This window comes from Nicotiana tomentosiformis, chromosome 11 (genome assembly GCF_000390325.3).
Source record: "Nicotiana tomentosiformis chromosome 11, ASM39032v3, whole genome shotgun sequence".
Lineage (NCBI taxonomy): Eukaryota > Viridiplantae > Streptophyta > Magnoliopsida > Solanales > Solanaceae > Nicotiana > Nicotiana tomentosiformis.
Genome location: NC_090822.1, coordinates 87,328,167 through 87,347,663, shown reverse-complemented (window position 1 = coordinate 87,347,663; position 19,497 = coordinate 87,328,167). Strand labels below are relative to the sequence as shown.

Sequence of the window (19,497 nt, the reverse complement as noted above, 5' to 3'; positions counted from 1 at the left end):
TGATGGGAGCTTCCCTAACTTTGACGACTCATTGGGATTGTATCCAGCTTTTGCAAATAACCTGTAAGCATTAGGGTCAAAACCTTCATCTATTTGCTTTGTAGGGAGTACCACATTCTGCAAATGATTTTGGGCCACAAACCTTGCAAGTGACATTGAGGACAACTTTACTGCCTCAATTCGTTTGATCGGAAGAGTTAACCCCTTTAGCATGTTAGTTTGGAGATTAGATGATTCACCTTCATCTTTCTTCTTTTAGGGACATATTGGAGCGCAAGAGTTACTTTCTTGCCATAAGACATAATATCCCCTCTATAAGATTTATTCGAGTTAGGTTGTACCTCCTCAGTAATAGCTTTGGCTTTACCAGCAGTCACCTCAGCTCTTTTAGTCATGGGCTCGTCATTCTTTCTTTTCATGACATCATCATTTTTAGCTCCTTCACAATGCGGTTCTTCAAGTAGAACTTTGCATCGACGAAGTGTGATTCATCATCGGTGAATGGATCGTCATCTTCAACTATCTTCTTCTCGACTTCTCCATCATAGTACTTTAAATATTGATGGTAGGTAGATGGAACTACTTTATTCTCATGTATCCAAGGCCTTCCAAGCAAGACGTTATATGAAGTCTTTGCATCGATCACATGCATCCATGCACTTGATTGTATATCTTCAAAGGTGATTCCTAACCTGATAGCACCTATGGTCTTTGCCCCATTGGTTGAATCCTTGAATCATGACATGACTTTCCAAAAGTTCGTTCATAGGAATACCAAGTTCTTTCACAGTGTGAATTGGTAAGATGTTCATTTAGGATCCTCCATCAACCTAAATTTGATTTACCCTTTCATCACACATATAGCCAAGCAGGTACAACAGGCAGTTATGAGGAGTTTCACCTAGTAGAAGATCGTCATTTGTGAACGTAACGTTTTTTCGCAAGCATTAACTTCTTGAGGAATAGACTCGATGAGTTTTTCTGAAGATGGTGCTGATGGTAGGTCATCACTCTTTTCTTCCCCTTTGTCAGCATGGCAACAAGAGGCATCAATACCCTCATGGGAAATCTTCGTGTGGAACCAACTTGGTAAGAACTCCTCCAAGGTCACTAGGTATCGTGGCTTTTGAGGATGGTGCACCTCCACTTTTTCTTTCTTCAAATGCTTAACTGGATTCCATCTCCTTGGTCTTTTCACCATCATTTTCCTTGTTGGTTGTTCTATTGATTCTTTTCGTGGGCCCCTTTTGTGGCACCTACGGCGAGCCACCAACGTCCAACCCTCATCATCATCATAGTCGTCTACTTCGACTTTGTTATTCTCCAATAATTCTTCATCTTTGATTTCTTTTAAACTGCATAGCTCATCTAGACTGAATGAGCCAAAGGTGATAGAGACTTGGTTCGCACTTGCCTTCTCATCTTCAAGCACGATCGTTTTTTCATGGGCCAAGTCCATAACTTTGTCTTTGAAGACAAAGTACTTCTTTAGAGAGTGGCTCACGAGTCGATGGTATTTGCAGTAATTTTGGTCATTCGTTTTACCAGCTTTATTTGGCTGCTTCATCTCCGGAAGCTCAATAAGATTTAACTCGAGGAGTTCTTCAAAACTTGCTGGCACATCAGAATCCAGAAATGGGTAGTCCTTCTCTTGCATTTATTTTAGAGTCAACTTTCCTCTTGGTTTATCTTGAAAAGAAGTGGATTTCGTACTCTGCTGCTTGCTCATGATCGTTGTGAACTTCACAGGTCATGTGTTGACATTCATAGCTTCTTTGTTTTTAGACTTGGGTGCAATCTTGTTCCATTTCCTGACTTCTTGCTTGTCGTTCCCTTTGCGAGGCTCATAGATAGGCAGCATTTCGTTTCCAGATGAGGCCATGCTTAATTCCATGTCATGGGCACGAGTCTCAAGTTCTTCAAATGTGCTAGGCTTGATACCTTTCAAGATGTAGCAGAGTCCCCAATGCATGCCCTTGATGCACATCTCTATGCCCGAAGCTTCACTAAGCATGTCTTTGCAGTTGAGGCTTGCATTCCTCCAACGATTAATAAAGTCGATAACTGGTTCACCCTTTCGTTGATGAGTATTTGTAAGTTCTATCATACTCACAGTACGTCTCGTGCTATAAAATCGATTGAGGAATTCTTGCTCTAATTGATCCCATCTATCAACAGATCCATCCTCGAGGTCTGTGTACCAATCAAAAGCATTTCTTTTTAATGAGCGGACAAACTAGTTGACGAGGTAATCTCCATAAGTCTCAGTATTGTTGCATGTCTCAACGAAGTGCGCCACATGTTGCTTTGGATTGCCTTGCCATCAAACTGTTGAAATTTTGGAGGTTGATTGCCAACAGACATCTTCAACATATCGATCCTTGAAGTGTACGACTTTGCGTAGGTAAAGGAGGACTTGGAAGCAACTTCATATTTGGTTTTTATAGTCCCTTCAATGAACTCCTTTAGTTGATTGATTGAAATTATCCCTTCTGAAGAGACTGGAATTTCCTTAGTGGATGTAACTTTTCGTGGGGGAGGATCAATCTCTTGAACTTCTAGGAGTTTGCTAGGTGCATGGGTATATTCTTCTTCCATCAAGATTCCCACCCTGTCTGTCAGCTTGTCAATTCTAGCATCTTGATTTTGCATACACTTGGTCAAGCCAGCGATTGCTTCCGTCAAGTTTGCCAACTGCTCTTCCACAGATGAAGTGTTTGTCACCATGGCTTGCATGATTGTTATAAATGATGGGGAGTAGCATGGATTGTCACACAGATTGATTCTCGTATGGTTCATACTATGTGGTGTAAGTGGAGATGATCCATCACTTGAAGCATCATCATCTTCCTTCACAGTAGAGTTTTTGGATCCGGAGAGGTTAAGTAGAGCAAGAGTTTTCTTAATATTTTCAGCAACATCTCTTCCTCCTTTGGGTGCGTTTGTGGAAGAACTTGATCCTTTTGAGGATGAAGATCCGAAAACAGGTGTTGATGCGGACGACACTTGGAGTGATTGTTGTTCTAAAGAGCTTGCCTTGCTCCTTGTAGTTGTTCCAAAGCTTCCAAAGGTAATATCGAGGATGCTTTCTACATCAGCGTAGAACCTGAAATTAGCAGCCTTGGTGGAAGTTGATCTGGGGTTGATTTTATTTGAAGCCATTTCGATGTTCTTAAACTTTGGTGATTGAAAAGTTGAGATGAGAGGTAGAGATTGTCCCACTGGGCGTGCCGGAATTTGTAGACAATAAATTTGCGTCAGGAAAATAATCGAGACTGAAAAATATTGCAACAATCGTAGTATTTGATTTCAAATAATATGAGTGTACAATCTCTATGAATCCTTTGATTCTTCTTTCCAATTGTAAATAAATCCAAGGGCTTTTGAGCTTGATCTTGAATATGTAGTTGTTTCTACGAACGATGATCTTGAATTCAACTTACACGAACTTTGATTTGAACTCGTACTCTTTGAGTCTTGATTTGTTCTTCGTTCTTGAGCTTGAACTTGATTTGTTCTTTGTTCTTGAACTTGAACTTGATTTGTTCTTCGTTCTTGAGCTTGAACTTGAACTTGATTGCTTGAACTTGAACTTGTGGAGGAATTTGCAGCGTTTGATCTAGGAGCTCTTTCTTGCTTCTTGTTATAACTTTTGTTGTCTTTTCTGAGTTATGAAGACCCTTATTTATAGTTGTGGGAGGGAAGAGTTATGATAAGAATAAACTCTTTCCGACCAATTAGATTGAAGAGTGACAAGGCCGTATTTGATTGGCCAGAACATGTTACTTGCACATATGGCGCGATTTCATTAGCCTTTTAATTTGACTTGGCATGCCTTGTCATTTTGACATGTGGCATGATCCTATTGGCTTTTACGTTTGACCACGCCATTTGACATGTGGCACCAAACTGGACCTCTAAGAAGATGATATATTGGGCCTAATGAAGTGAGCTCATCATTTGTGGCCTAACTAATTGGGCTATCCTAGTCAATATTTATTGGACTTAAGTAATTAATCCAACTATATTAGCCCATAATATTTATTTGGACTAATATATTTAAAATATAATCCAAATTATTTATTGAATTTAAATCCAATAAATTTTGCATGCCTACAATAACATTAGATTTTGAATACTATAATTTTAACTATTGAATTGTCTTGTATATAGTGATACTAGTTACTTTTAAGCACGACCCAATTTCGTAAATTAAAGCTTAAAAAATTATTTTTTTCTTGCTTTGGACTTCTAGTTTACTTTTAAAATTATATATATTCAAATAAGTTCTTGGAATTCATCTGAGCCTTACCATGTTAATCCTGTTTGACTTGTCAATTTGTTTTCTTCTAATTTTTCTTTATGAGATATAGTAAGCATAATGTTAGATGCTCAACTTTTAATTTAGTAATTGATTCTACTAATAAAAAAAAATCTTATGCACACTATAAAATGAGATATTTATAACATGCTTTCGTAAATATATGTTGATTTGACAATTTAATATAAAAAAGGCGGCAGCTAAATTATGTAAAATGATGGACTGGCATAAGTTGGGTTACATATAATTACAATACTTTGAACGTGTAACATGGTAGCTCAAATTTTCTGTTGTAAGAAAAGTCAAAGAATTGAATTCCTAATTTGAGATATACGTCTTCTTCAGATATAATATTGCGGCTTTGAAGAACTGAACATTCCAGCAAGCAAGAAAATATGCAGCAAGCAAGAAATAGCATAATTTGCTTGATAAATTAAAAATTGATCTGACTTGTATTAAAAGCCCTCACAGCCGTAGAATTCAATCTAATGGCTGCACACTCATTACCATTCGGCTGGAGTAAAAAAAAGCATAATTAAGATGAGAATATAAGGCCAAGGCTATTCTGATTAGTATTTTGTAACAAAGGAGTAGTATATATAATTTGGTTGTTGTTATACTTTACTCTCTCTCTCTCACCATGCTCCCGGCGCACAGTAGTTAACCTACGCCACTGTGAATACCATGGGGCCTGGACGAGGCAGAGGAAGGGCAAGGGGAAGGGGACGACCAAAATCAGTATCAATTGTTTCGTTTGGGAGTGCAATTGGTGCAAGGATACATCCAGAGACATCGAAAGCAAACACTCAAAGTACAGAGGAGAACAATCCTGACCATGCAAGCATTGGACGAACTTCGATAGATCTGCTAGCTAGTGAAATCAGCACACAATTAGACCTGAAGAAAAATCCAGCAACAACACCAAAGGGATTGAGCTTGAGTACTGTAACCCTAATGGAGAAATCCAATAGAACAGTAACCCAGTGGGAGTGAGTTCACCAGTGGAGATTCTGAAGGAGGATTTAACTCTGAAGCGACCAATTTTGAAGAAGCTAAGCGAGAAGGCCATGCATATGGAAAGCACAAGAACAAATCCTACAGAGAATAACCCAATGAAGGTACCATGGACAAGCCTATTTGCTAAAAGCATATGTGCAACTAATAGTATGTCTCTCTCCTACATTCCACCACAGATAGTGAATGGTCAACCCATAGCTCAACTGGTTAAATCTGAAGTAGATAAGGAAGGTGAGAAGTGGAAGAGTGCTCTTATTGTCTATGTAATAGGAGAGGTAACTGGTTTCAATGTGATGAGTCGATATATAGGGAGAACTTAGGCAAATGTAATTGTCCCGGATCCGTTTCTGCATGAAGAGGGCTATTATGCGGTAAAATTTCAAAGTGTAGAGGACATGAAGGAAATCTTCTATGCAAGTCCCTACACTATCAACAACGGACCTTTGATTCTGAAGGTTTGGGCACAAAACTATGATGATTTAAAAATGAATTCCTCACAAACATTCCTTTATGGGTCAAGTTTCCAAACCTTCCTATGCGATGCTGGAGTAGTGATTCTCTGAGTAGAATTGCAAGTCTCATTGGTACACCAATTTTTGCAGATGAATGCACCTCAAAACAATCTCGGATTTCATTTGCTAGGATGTTGATAGAGGTGAATGCAACTAAGGCACTCCCTGAAGAAGTTGCTGTGATGGAACCAACATGGGAGGTTTTTCAGTAGAGCGTCACTTATGATTGGAAACCTGTTTTTTGTGACCAATGCCTCCAAATAGGTCACTCATGTAAAGTCCAACCATAACCTAGCCAGCAACATCCAGAAGTTCAGAGACAAAAAAGAGGCCCAAAAAGAGTGGAACAAGTTTGGAGAACTAAGAATTCAAGGGACAAACCTATCAAAGGTAATGGGCAGATGCAACAGAAGAAAGATCAAGGCATACAAGGCAATGATGTGCAAGCAAAGATGCATACTCAGCATCCTGCAATCCTTAAAGATGTAAATGCCCAGACAATTAAAGAGGATCCAATGGCAGAAGTTGCAAAGAGTAAAGGAAAGACTACAATACCCCAAAGTCCTCCACTGGATTATAGTAACTTTCCACTGTTGGGGGCTACACCAATAAGAAATTCCTTTGAGATACCCAGTACAGAGGAGCAGAGAAGTGATAACATCATGCCTCCAAATAAAGGGGGAGGTGCAAGTACCCCTCAATGACCTGGTGCATGTGGAATGTGAGAGGCATTAATAAGAGGTACAAGCAAAAGGAGCTCAGGAATTACCTAAAAAATACCAAAATCTACCTAGTAGGATTAATGGAGACAAAAGTTAAGCAACATAATGCACAGAAAATTTTTAACAGCATAGCCCCTGGTTGGGGATTCTATAATAACTATCAAGAGGCACTTAATGGTAGAATATGGTTAATATGGGATGAGCAAAGGTTATCTGTGAACTTGTTACTAGTTACATCCCAGATGGTTCACTACAAAGTTACAGACGGAATTACTGCAATTGAGAATTTGTGACAATCATTTATGGCTTTAACACTGTGGAGAAAAGACTATCCTTATGCGATGTACTGAACACACTAGGGCCTTCGTTCAACCTCCCTTGGTTGGTGAGCGGAGACTTTAATGATGTACTCTACTCCACAGATAGAGTAGGAGGAAACCCCATTAGTGCTTCTGAGACCAAAATATTTGAAGATTGTATACTCAACTTAAGACTAAATGAGCTGCATTGGAGTGGTCAGTACTACACCTGGTCTAATAAACAACAGATTCATGATATAGTGTGTACTAGAATTGATAGAGCCTTGGGTAGTGGAGATTGGATGCTATGCTGAGGCCATATTAAAGTGGAATATGATGTTCCATTCATTTCAGATCATTCTCCAATGTTACTTCACTTGAAAACTATAACCAAATCACCCAAGACTCCTTTCATATTTTTCAACATTTGGATTGAACATAGCCAGTTTGAGTCACTTGTCAAGGAGGTGTGGCAAACAAATTGGATAACAATCCTATGAAAAATATATGGATGAAGTTGAAGGCTTTGAAACCTCTGTTAAAGAAGCTCAATAAAGAGAAGTTTAGCTGCATCACATAGAAGGTTGAGGTTACCAGACAACAACTGAGAAGTATACAAGAACAACTAGCCCAACAATATACAAATGCCCTAGTGATAGAAGAAAACAAAACAGCTCATGACTTGGAAAAATGGTCCTCAATAGAGGAAAATGTGATGAGACAGAAATCTAGAATTAGATGGATCAAATTGGGCGATGCTAACACCAATTATTTCACAGTAGTAATCAAGGAGAGAACAGTCAGGAAACAAATAGTAGAGCTTAACACACTTATAGGAAATAAGATCACTAACCAAAAGGCTATCAGTGATGAAATTATCACCTTCTATAGAATCCTAATGGGGACATCAGCCAAGGAGCTACATGCTATCAACAAGTTGATCATGCAACAAGGACCAAAGTTTACTCATGAACAACAATTGGCATTGTGCAAGGAAGTTACAACTACTGAAAGTAATGACATCTTATGCTCGATTGGAGATGACAAGGCACCCAGAGTTGATGGGTACAATGCAATGTTTTTCAAGAAGACATGGCATATAATCAAGGAAGAGATAAACCAAGATGTTTTAGTTTTATTCACAATAGAGAAGCTATACATAACACTTAACTGTACTGCCCTCATATTGATATCTAAATCTGATAATCTCCTCAAAGTAAAACAATATAGGCCAATTTCCTGTTGCATTGTCCTATATAAAATTATTTCAAAAGTTTTAGCATCAAGATTACAAAAAGTGATGCCTGATATTATTTGTGAAGCACATGCAGGCTTCATACCAGGGAGGAAAATAGGTGATAACATCATATTGGTTCATGAGCTAGTTCAGGCCTACAATAGGAAGCACGTGTCTCCTAGGTGTATGATCAAAATTGACCTTCAAAAAGCTTATGACACAGTTGAATAGTGCTATCTGGAGCAAGTATTGGAGGAATTAGCTTTCTCCAGAAAATTCATTGATTAAATTATGTAATGCCTTAAAACAGTGAACTACTACATCTTGGTTAATAGAAAACCAACTGAACCTTTCGATGCTGCAAGGGGCTTGAGACAAGGGGATCCCATGTCCCATTTCTTGTTTGCTATAGCAATGGAGTATCTTAGTAGGCAATTGAACAACTTGAAGAATGAAAAAACCTTCAAATTTCATCTAAAGTGTGCAAAGATGGGGATTACACATTTTGTCCTTTGCAAATGATCTATTACTATTTGCCCATGGAGATGTAGGGTGTGTATACCACCTTCATCAGTGTTTTCATTAATTCTCCTCTGCCTCAGGTTTACAAGCTAACCTAGGATATATATATATATATATATGAGCTCATTATATTGTGGAGGAGTGATACAAATAGAAAGGGACAAAATCTCGTACTTGTTGTGATATGTCTATGGGGACCTACCTTTCAAGTACTTGGGTGTACCTTTGTCAACTAAGAAGCTGACTATTGCACAATGACAACCTCTTATCTAGAAGATTGTCAAAAGAATCTTATCATGGACTGCTAGGAAACTATCCTAGATCTTACACTCTGGGAATACACTGGGTATTATATTATTGTTGTATATGAGTAATTTGGTCTGCAGGGTTGATTTTTCTTATTTCTTTCTAATTTTTCTTTTCACAACATTAGTACTTACTTTATATGTACGTTTTCCCTTTTTTTCATACTTAACTGGTTAGCTTAAGTTGATGAATCTTTGTGTTTTAATTTGGTTCAACAGTTTACAATTTTAATGATAATCTTCTCTATTTTGTGGTCCATGGAAAAATAAAGAGAGGGAGAGACAATGAGTTTTGAGGGGTGGTTGGTGTGAAATGGAAAAGTGATGGAGCTGGTGGTAAAGTGATGGATTGTTCTTGTGGATAGGTAAATGTCCTCAAAATTAGCTATATTTACCAACACATATTAGGATAAAACTATGTAAAATGGAAATGGGCCAAAACTACCTTTTTACTAGTCGAAATAGAACAATTATACCCTTCATTTAAAGTTGGCAGTAGATAGACCACTGCAGTGACCAATTGGGCTCGTCCATACCCTTCTCCACTAATAGATTGGGTTTTCTACATTTTCTAATTCTAGAATTTAACCCTTTTAAAAATCCATGTGGCTTTAAAAAATACCCCCCCCCTTCCCCTCATTTGTTTTCCTACCCCACTACTCTTCTACCCACATTCTTTGCACAACCCGTAATTTACACCCTTTAATCTATACCTTTAACCCGCCCATTATTACCCCTCCCATTTCTTCTACAAAACCTTCTCCTTCTGATTTCAGCAAAATTACACCATAAGTTATCTGATTTCTACCAAAATTTTCTGATTAGCCTTTTCAATTTCGAGTTGAGTTCAAATAAAGGATTTAATTTTCCTTCAAGATAACGTCTTGCTATTCGAATAGCTCACACGGGTCGAATAGGAGGTGTCGATGTGGACTTATTGCAAGTCTCATGTGCAGTTTTAAAAGTAAAAAGAAGTTATTAGTTATGAAAGGAATGCTCTCCAAAAGAAAATTGTTGATCTTGAGAATGTTATGGCACTAGTTGATCGTGGAGGAATAGAGACTTTGGAATTGGAAAGAAATATTTTGATGATGAAAGTGGCTGATTTAGAGTCTTTAGTTGTGGTTGATGCTGGGAAAATAGCTAACTTGAGAAAAAAATTTAGTCCAATTGTGGATGTTCTTCTTTGTGATGTTGGGCTGCTTTGTTGTTTATTTGCATCTACAGGGAATCATATGTAATGTTAGTTTTAGTTGAGTGTGGGAATAATATGTCATATTAGCTTTGTTATGTGTCACGCCCCGTTTTCTCGCGAAAACGGGTTTCGACATGTGACAACTCTTTTAAATGGGTATTGAAAGAGAAGATTCGCCACCTAATGATTTTTAAGGTGCGTTAGGACACTTATTTGCAAATAACTCTATTTGACTAGTCAACGCCACCAAAGATCGGATAAAGGCTTAAATTACCTCAAAGAGAATGTGTTAGGCACTCTTCGAGGTCCACAACTGTGGGTCCCGACCGAACTTTAGACTACGTGGATTATGTAATTAAGCTAGGTGATCAAATGAATAGAAGAAAAATTCAGAAGTTGTAGAGTCTTATTAAAACATATGAGAATCGGTATAAGTCTTAATAACTACAAAGGTATAAACTACAATCAAACCTCTCTATAACAACCTTGTTTGTTCTGAATATTTTTGAATGTTATAGCGAAGTGCTGTTATAGAGAACATATATTATAACATAACATAAAAATTGGTTCCAAAAAAGCTTGTATTTTATAGAGAAGTGTTGTTATATAAGGATGTTGTTATAGAGAGGTCTGACTGTATATTGATCTATGCTAAATGACTAAGTGTAAATAACACGTACATAAAAAAAAAGGAGGGGGTCCTAAGTTCTTTAGCCTAAAGGATCACCCCGTGCAACATAAATAATACTTCGCAACTCTTTTAAGGTAGAGGTTGCTCGTATTATTCAGCGGGCACAAACTATCATCTCCTGCTACCTGATTACTATGTTGAAGTTATATACTTAAAGGTGTTCTAATTCAATTCTAAGTAGTACCCTATGCGTGCACTACCCGTCCCATGCCTATGGTACATGAGGCTTTGGACCTACTATCAGGTGGTTCTAGACTTTACTTAGGTTGCTCAAAAATGATAAAACTAGGGGCCATTCAAAACCGATAGGACTGCATACAATAGCAATAAAAGGCTCAAGTTAACCTCCACACATAAGCAAGAAAGCACGCAAATAGATTTCTGGTTAGGTAGTAGACAGAATTAAGACGTATTGGAATCCTTAAGTCCTGTAGGCATGATTTCTATATAATTCCAATATTATAAAGGTAGTGCTGTAATTTTTGGACTAACGTATAGGCAAATTAGAGCGTTACAAGTCCTATAAACATGATTTCTAATCGTTTGCGTAATAAGGTAATGCAAAACAACCCCAGAACTTTGAACTGCCAGCACTGATTTTATAGGTATGCATCTTAGGTAGGTGACAGTACCTTATAGACATGATCTATAATAGTTGCATAATTAGGCAGTGAGGTCGTTCGAAAACACATGATTAGTAGCGTCAATAAATACCTTATAGGCATGATTTCTAACAATTGACAATTAGACTTGATTTTATAATACTTTATCCCTATATGCATGCTAACTAAGCGAGACAGTACAAAAGCAGCATGAAGCTGTTGATTACTCCCTCCGTTCCAGTTTATGTGAACCTATTTCTTATTTGGTCCGTTCCAAAAAGAATGACCCATTTCTAAATATGAAAATAATTTAGCTTAAACTTCCAATTCTACCCTTAATGAGAAGCTTTTATAATCACACAAATACTCTGGACACCTTTTGGACTTGTTTAGGACCATAAATTCCAAAAGTCTTCATTTTTTCTTAAACTCCGTGCCCAATCAAGCAGGTTCACATAAATTGGAATGGAAGGAGTAATTATTAAACCTTATAGCCAGGGTATCTAGGTTAGAAAAGGTATTGCATTATTGTATCCTATAGTCATATTATCTAGGAGCGTTGAATAACAAATATGGAAACGAGTGTAGCATATTTTAACAAGTTAAGAGTGTGCGTGATTCCTATCAGTATGCTACGCAAGCTAACAAAACAAACAAGGCATGCTGGACATACTAGCAGATAGAACACATAGACTTTATAGGCATGTTTTTTACCCATTCATGCAAGTATTAGAATACCCCAACCCCTATATTCATTAATGCCCCCAATTATTTGTTTATAAATTATTACAGGCCCAGTTTAGAATAATAAAACAAATACAAACTTAATAGGGCTGTTACAGGCCCAAATACAATAATTACAGGTCCAACACAAGTACAAAGTAACCCAGCAGTGCCCTTATGGGCCTTCACCAACCATACTTTTGCATATCAAATAGGCCCAATACCCAGGTTCGCAAGCTTGTTTGACCAATGCTCAGATCCACTAACACACACGACCCAATAAGCCAGGCCCCAAACATAAAAATAATTGTCTTGCTTACCCATTAACAAATGACAAGAACTCATAAAACATGTCATTCAAATGGCTCAGAACCCAGGCAAAGACACATGGATTTCTATTATTACAATCATTAGCAGAAAGATTTTATAAGTATCACTTTAGGGGTGACATCTAAAAGGTGAGAGGACGCACATGTACAAAGACCTTACAATGAGCACATAAGTGAGGCTTTCAAACTAACAAATAAGTTCAAAGCATAGACTTCTTAAGATGCACCATATTAGTTATGGGCAACATGAATCCACAAAGCAAGAAACTCAGCATGAGAGTTAAGGACATGGATTAGTTCTAAGAAGATTAACAAATGATAATGACATACTCGATAGACTCCCCTTTGGGGTATATACCACAACAGTCTTCTCAAGAAGAACATAAGGATTCAAGGCATGGCATAACTAAGAGTTGCAGACCAATTTAGGGCAAGTATAAATGCTACTAAGGAAACCTATTACAGAAGCTTAGGGTCAACAGTATCACAAACTGAATACCACAACTAGTCAGTAAACAAGTACTTAATACAAATTGATATCAATGATTTCCTAGGCATTAAACCTGAGCAACCCTAGTATTAGTAGGCATGAGTCTACAAAACAGGATAATAGTAAATCAAACAACTATAATGAGGATTGGGGTTCACAAATGGTAGAGTAGCGTGCTTGTTTGAAGAGTTCAGAGTTCATACAGACATGACCAAGTTGCAAGTTATGCCTGAATGGCTTAGCATAGAGAAATACAGTCGAGCAAATTCTGGGCATGAATAAGTATCCCAAGAGTTTTAATACAATAACTCAGAGCAGTGCATGAACATGGGCAAGCAACATACATAGGAAACTCATGTGTGCATAAACATAGTAGACTAAGTAAGTTTGAGATGGTAAAAATATACATAGTGGGAAGACATCCGAGTAAATGATTTAGGCAAGTTTAGATGCTAGAGAATACAAGGCTATAAGCTAACTTCAAGGCAGATATGATTGCAAACACAGGTAACAACATATTGTAATCATGTAGGTTCAGAAAATTCGAACAAGCATGGTATTCAGGTCATGACCACAACTAAACATAGAATTGCAAGAGTCAAGGTATTCACTAGTTGCAAATTAAAAGAACAAGGAAATTAAGCTCCAGCAGCAAATCAACTATCAATAAACAACAGGACTCCTAGAATCTCAGTGCGTCAGAGTTCCCAAGGGTCTCGAATGAACCCCGAGCAGTGTTCACACTGAGAAGGAGCAACAATTGAATTCCGGTAGCCGTGGCTTTCAGCTGGCCAAGGTCTCAAATTTCAGAATAGTAGAATGAAGGAAAGTGAGAGAATAATAGTGATTCTGATCCGTTTAGGGGAATTAGGGGAGGGGTTTATATAGTGTTGAAATTGAATGAACAAATAAGGAAAACAATCGATTAAACATAAATAAGAAAAGGAAATATCGAATGCAATCAGTAACAGAGCCGATAAAGGAAGAAATTGAATTTCAAACCCTATTTAGGGTTCAACGATTGAAAATCGACCCGTAGATGTGGGGAATCAATCCTTTTTCCGTGTATACGAATGAGATATCGTCCACATCTTGAAGATCAAAGCTGAACAGGTCCGATCTGAAATGGTGATACTTGCTAAAAATTAGGGCGAGTACTAAGTAACATCAAGAGCGTGTGAGTAGTAGCACGACAATGTAAATAAGGTAAGCAGATCGTATGACTCCATAGTATAACCGGATTCAGAGAGATTTTTGGGGGTAAGACATCTAGGTTTCATAGAAGATGAGATCTTGTGAGGGAGGTTGGGAAAAGAAAATGGTCACTAGGGTTTAGGGTGGGGATATAAGGAGGGTGATGGTTTTATTTCGGTTCGTTGATCATTTGAGATCAACGACCAAGATTAAAAAAGAAGGTGGGGCGAGTTGGATAAACGGGTCCCAACCGGATTGGAATAAAGAGGCCATTTGGTTTGGGCCAGGGCAGATTGAGCTAAGGTTTGGGGTGTATGGGCTATTAATTTGGTCCGAAAATTGGGTTGGGATTGGATTTTAAATACAAGGAATTAAGAAAAAATAATTTTAAAAAATGACTAATAAATAGTAAAATATTATTCATGTAGTAAAATACTTTAAAATAACAGCTCAACATTATAAAAATATAAGAAATGCTATTTTAGTATAAAATAATATAATGAATACAATTATGTACAAAATTGTGTAAAATCGCTTTAAAATACAAATATAATTATATAAAAATAAGTAAAATATTATGAAACATATATGTGGATGAAAATAATTATTTTGGATGATTAAGTCATCACAAAATAATTTAAAGGGGTAATTAATAAATATTTGAATAATTTAAATGCAAGAAAATCAATTTCAAAGCCTTAAAAATTATGAAAAGTTACAGAGAGTACTTATATAACCCTTGTAAATTAATTAATGATTTAAAATGATATTTTTAAAGTATATATATTATTTGAAAAATATGAGGGCAAAAATTGAGTATCAACAGCTGCCCCTCTTTACCCGGAAATGATGAAAGAGTTGTCGGGTAAAAATAAATGATGACCAATTTTGTCCGAAGTGAGTGAGGAATGATGTGTTTTGAAAAAATGGGGGTCAAACCTTGGTTCTTGAGTTGCCTACATATCCCTGGTGTTACGGGAATCAGGTTGTGTGTAGTTTTGGATCCAACGTCGAATGAAATCGATGGAATTGTTATAAGAGTGCTCGTATGTTTCAAAAAGGTTCTTTTGGGTAGGATAGTGTCGTAAGTAAAAAATAATTTTAGGTGGAGCTATAAATACGAAATGAACGTTACAGATGTACGAGGCAGATATTTGAACGGTTATAGAACAAAAGATAATCAATTGCTGATCATCGTTTAAGCTTGAGGTGATTGAAGGATGTGAATGTTGTGAACGGAAACCGGAGGGAGAATTGCTCCTGTTTGTAGAACGGCTTCCTCCCGAGTTACCTGCAAAAACTTAAAACACGATGCATGCGAATATATACAGGTGATTGCGAAAATTTAACCATGATGCAAATTCCCTTTGGACCATGAGAATTGTCTTTGGACGATGAGGATGATGTCCTTAGACTATGATGTCCTGGGCCATGAAGTGTATGATAAGGGATTCGTAGGCCATGTAATGGTGTCCTTGGGCCATGAGGATGGTGCCTCCGGACTATGACGCCTTTGAATAATGAATGCAATTTTGAGAGATCCTCCATCCATGGCATGGTGTCATGAGGATGGTGCTTTTGGAAAATGACGCCTTCGGACAATGTGGCGATGTTTCACCCCATGAGATGCAACTATATGGTAATATGTATTGCTTGATAAAGGAAGCAGGTGATGCTTAGTCGTATGCGAGAACGAGACGAGACTAAGTTTAGTTTTGTATGAGATGAGGGAAGTGCTTAGCCCGATGCAAAGAGTGGAGACAATGCTTAGTCTCATGCAAGGAAAGGAAATTCCTAGCCTTATGTAACAATGGAGGCCATGCTAGCCTCGTGTAAGGAATGAAGACATTGCTTAGTCTCATGCAAGGAAAGACAGTGCTTAGCCTTATGCAATGATGGAGGCAATGCTAAGCCTCGTGCAAGGAATATAGACAATGCTTAGTCTCAGACAAGGAAAGGCAATGCTTAGCCTTATGCATAATGGAGGCAATGCTTAGCCTCATGCAAGAATTGGAGATATTGTTTAGTCTCATGCAAGGAAAGGCAATTCTTAGCCTCATGCAAGAGATAGAGACAACGTTTACTCTCATGTAGGGAAAGGCAATGCTTGGCCTTATGCAATACTTCGTTAGTCTCATGCAAGGAAAGGCAATTCTTAGCCTCATGCAAGAGATAGAGACAATGTTTAGTCTCATGCAGGGAAAGGCAATGCTTGGCCTTATGCAATACTGGACGCAATGCTTAGCCACTTGCAAATTATGGAAACAGTGTTTAGTCTCATGTGTAGGAAAGGCAAAGCTTAGCCTTATGCAATAATGAGGGTAATTCTTAGCCCTATGCAAATTATGGAGACAATGTTTAGTCTCGTACGCAGGAAAGGCAAAGCTTAGCCTTATGTAATGATGGAGATAATGCTTAGCCTCATGCCGTGTGGAGGCAATGGCTAGCCTCATGCAACGTGAGGGCAGTGTTTGGCCCTATGCAATGATAAGGATAGTGCTTAGACCTATTCAAGAAAAACAATGACTAAATGCGATAGGATAAAAACATTTCTTAGCTTGACGTGTTTGCGTTTGGTTACTTTTATTGTTATGAAGATAGTGATTTGTGTGTACATATTTGTAGCCGTTCTTGTTATGTTCATTGTGCCCGCGTCTAAAGAAAAATTGTGAGTTTTGAGGGGGAAAGGTTGGTTCATGCTCTCGATTCCTTACTTTGCCTTTGCTCTTGTCTGGAGGCCCTGTTTGAGTTATCCCGGGTAACGTCTGGCTGCTAAAAAAATAAAACTTTCGAAAAACATACATATGTGATAAACTGCTTGTATAAAATGTAGTTGTTTTGAAATATGTGATAATGCATAAGAGCAAATAATTTGTTGAATTGATGACTGTGACACGTTTTTGAGACATTGCAACTTCCTTAACTCGGAATTTTGAGGATCCTCCTCAAAATTCTACCCTAGTTTAAATGTGTACTTCCTGCGATACATTCCTTGGCAATTTCAAACATGATGGGGTCTAGCAAACTCGAGATTCTGCCCCAATATCTAACCATATGGGGTATGAAGATTTTATTATGATGTGACCTAACCCACAGGGCTACCTACGTATCCCCTCTTAAACAGGAATCAGGTCAAGCGTAGTTTAATTACATCAAATAGAAAGTGCCAACATAATCTTAAACATAGTATCTCTTGACTGCGTCTAAATTGATGGGCTTTGGCCAGATCTCTCTATCCATTTCTGCAAGCATAAGTGCTCCTCCTGTTAATACTCGGTGAATCATGTAAGGGCCTTGCCAGTTGGGTGAGAATTTCCCCTTTGCTTCATCCTGATGTGGGAAGAGTTTCAGTACCAATTGCCCTGGTGTGAATTGCCTTGACCTAACCTTTTTATTGAAAGCTCTTGCCATTCTATTCTGGTAGAGTTGACCATGACATACTGCGTTCATTATTTTTCCATCAATGAGATCTAGTTGTTCATACCGACTTCATACCCATTCTGCATCGCTGAGCTCGATTTCCTGTATGATTCTTAAGGAAAATATTTCTACTTTGGCAAGAATAATGACTTCAATATCGTAAACCAGTAGATAGGGGGTTGCCCTAGTGGATGTATGAACTTTGGTGCGATACCCGAGCAAAGAAAATGGTAGCTTCTCATGCCATTGTTTGTAATTGTCTACCATTTTCCATAATATCTTCTTGATGTTCTTGTTAGCGGCTTCTACGACTCCATTCATTTATGGCATGTATGTTGTAGAGTTTCGATGCTTAATCTTGAATGTTTAACACATGGCTTTCATCAAGTCACTGTTGAGATTGGCGGCATTGTCATTAATGATTGATGCAGGTAATCTAAATCGACAAACGATGCGGTTCCGAACAAAATTTGCTACTACCTTCTTAGTTATATTCTTATAAGATGCGACTTCAACCCATTTCATAAAGTAATCTATAGCTATCAGAATGAACCTATGTCCGTTTGAAGCAGCGGGTTCCATTGGTCCGATGACATCCATACCCCAAGTAGAGAAGGGCCAGGGCGAACTTGTTACATTGAGTTCGTTGGGCGTCACTCGTATCATATCAGCATGTATCTGGCATTGGTGACACTTTTGAACATATTTGATGCAGTCTGTTTCCATAGTCATACAGAAAAATCCTGCTCTTAATATCTTTTTGGCCAGAATGAAGCCATTTATGTGGGGTCCGCAAATTTCAGCATGTATTTTCTCTAGAAATCTAGATGCCTCCTTGGTATCGACTCATCGCAACAATCCCAAGTCAAGAGTCCTTCTATACAGAATTCCTCCACTTTGAAATAAATGGCTGGCCAATCTTCGAAGCGTGTGCTTCTGAGTGTGTGTAGCGTGCTCTGGATATTCTCCCTTTTCCAAGTATTCCTTGATGTCGTGGAACCACAAATTTCCGTCAATCTCTTCTTCAACATGAGCATAATAAGCTGGCTCCTTATGAATTCCTTTTGGTATAGGATCGATGAAATTCTTGTCACGGTGTTCTATCATGGAGGATAAAGTGGCTAATGCATCTGCAAACTCATTCTGAATCCTTGGAACATGCTTGAACTCTATCTTTGTGAATCTCTTGATCAGCTCTTGTACACAGTGCAAGTATGGCAATATTTTGATGTTCTTCGTAGCCCATTCTCCTAGAACCTAGTGCATCAATAGATCTGAATCTCCGATTACTAGCAACTCCTGAACATTCATGTCAACGGCCAACCTGAGTCCTAAGATGCAGGCCTCATATTCTGCCATATTGTTGGTGCACGGAAACCTGAGTTTTGTGGATACCAGATAGTATTGACCGATTTCTGACACTAAGACAACTCCGATACCTACTCCTTTGAAGTTTGCTACTCCGTCGAAGAACATCCTCCAACCATCATCTGCCTCGGTAATTTCTCCTCCCACAAACGATACTTCGTCATCGGGAAAATACATTTTCAATGGTTCGTATTGTCCGTCTACGAGATATTTTGCCAAGTGATCCATTAATGCTTGCCCTTTGATTGCCTTCTGGGTTACATAGATGATGTCGAATTCACTCAGCAATATCTGCCACTTTGCTAGTTTTCCCGTAGGCATGGGTTTATGAAAAATATATTTTAGCAGATCCATCCTTTATATGAGATATGTAGTGTACGCACAGAAATAATGCCTCAACTTCTGGGCTATCCATGTCAGAGTACAACAGGTACATTCCAATAAAGAATACCGGGCTTCATAAGGCGTGAACTTCTTGCTCAGATAATATATTGCCTGCTCATTCTTTCTAGTTTCATCATGTTGTCCTAGAACACAACCAAAGGCCCCA

General features: G+C 38.1%; 1 protein-coding gene across 1 annotated transcript; it reads right to left on the bottom strand.

Annotated features, from left to right (window-relative positions):
- Positions 1–18,425: 18,425 nt before the first annotated feature.
- Positions 18,426–19,268, bottom strand: LOC138901792 (uncharacterized). Its single transcript, XM_070189584.1, has 2 exons — positions 18,975–19,268; positions 18,426–18,836 (listed from the first exon to the last, which is right to left on the bottom strand). Exons 1-2 carry the CDS (start codon positions 19,266–19,268, stop codon positions 18,426–18,428), a joined length of 705 nt encoding a protein of 234 aa, XP_070045685.1.
- Positions 19,269–19,497: the final 229 nt, after the last annotated feature.

Bases quoted from the DNA above. Each gene is read 5' to 3' on its own strand.
- LOC138901792 (XM_070189584.1), bottom strand. From the start codon at position 19,268: ATGCCTACGGGAAAACTAGCAAAGTGGCAGATATTGCTGAGTGAATTC. The intron at 18,837-18,974 runs GTATCCACAAAA...TTGATGCACTAG, and splicing joins AAATCGGTCAATACTATCTG to GTTCTAGGAGAATGGGCTAC.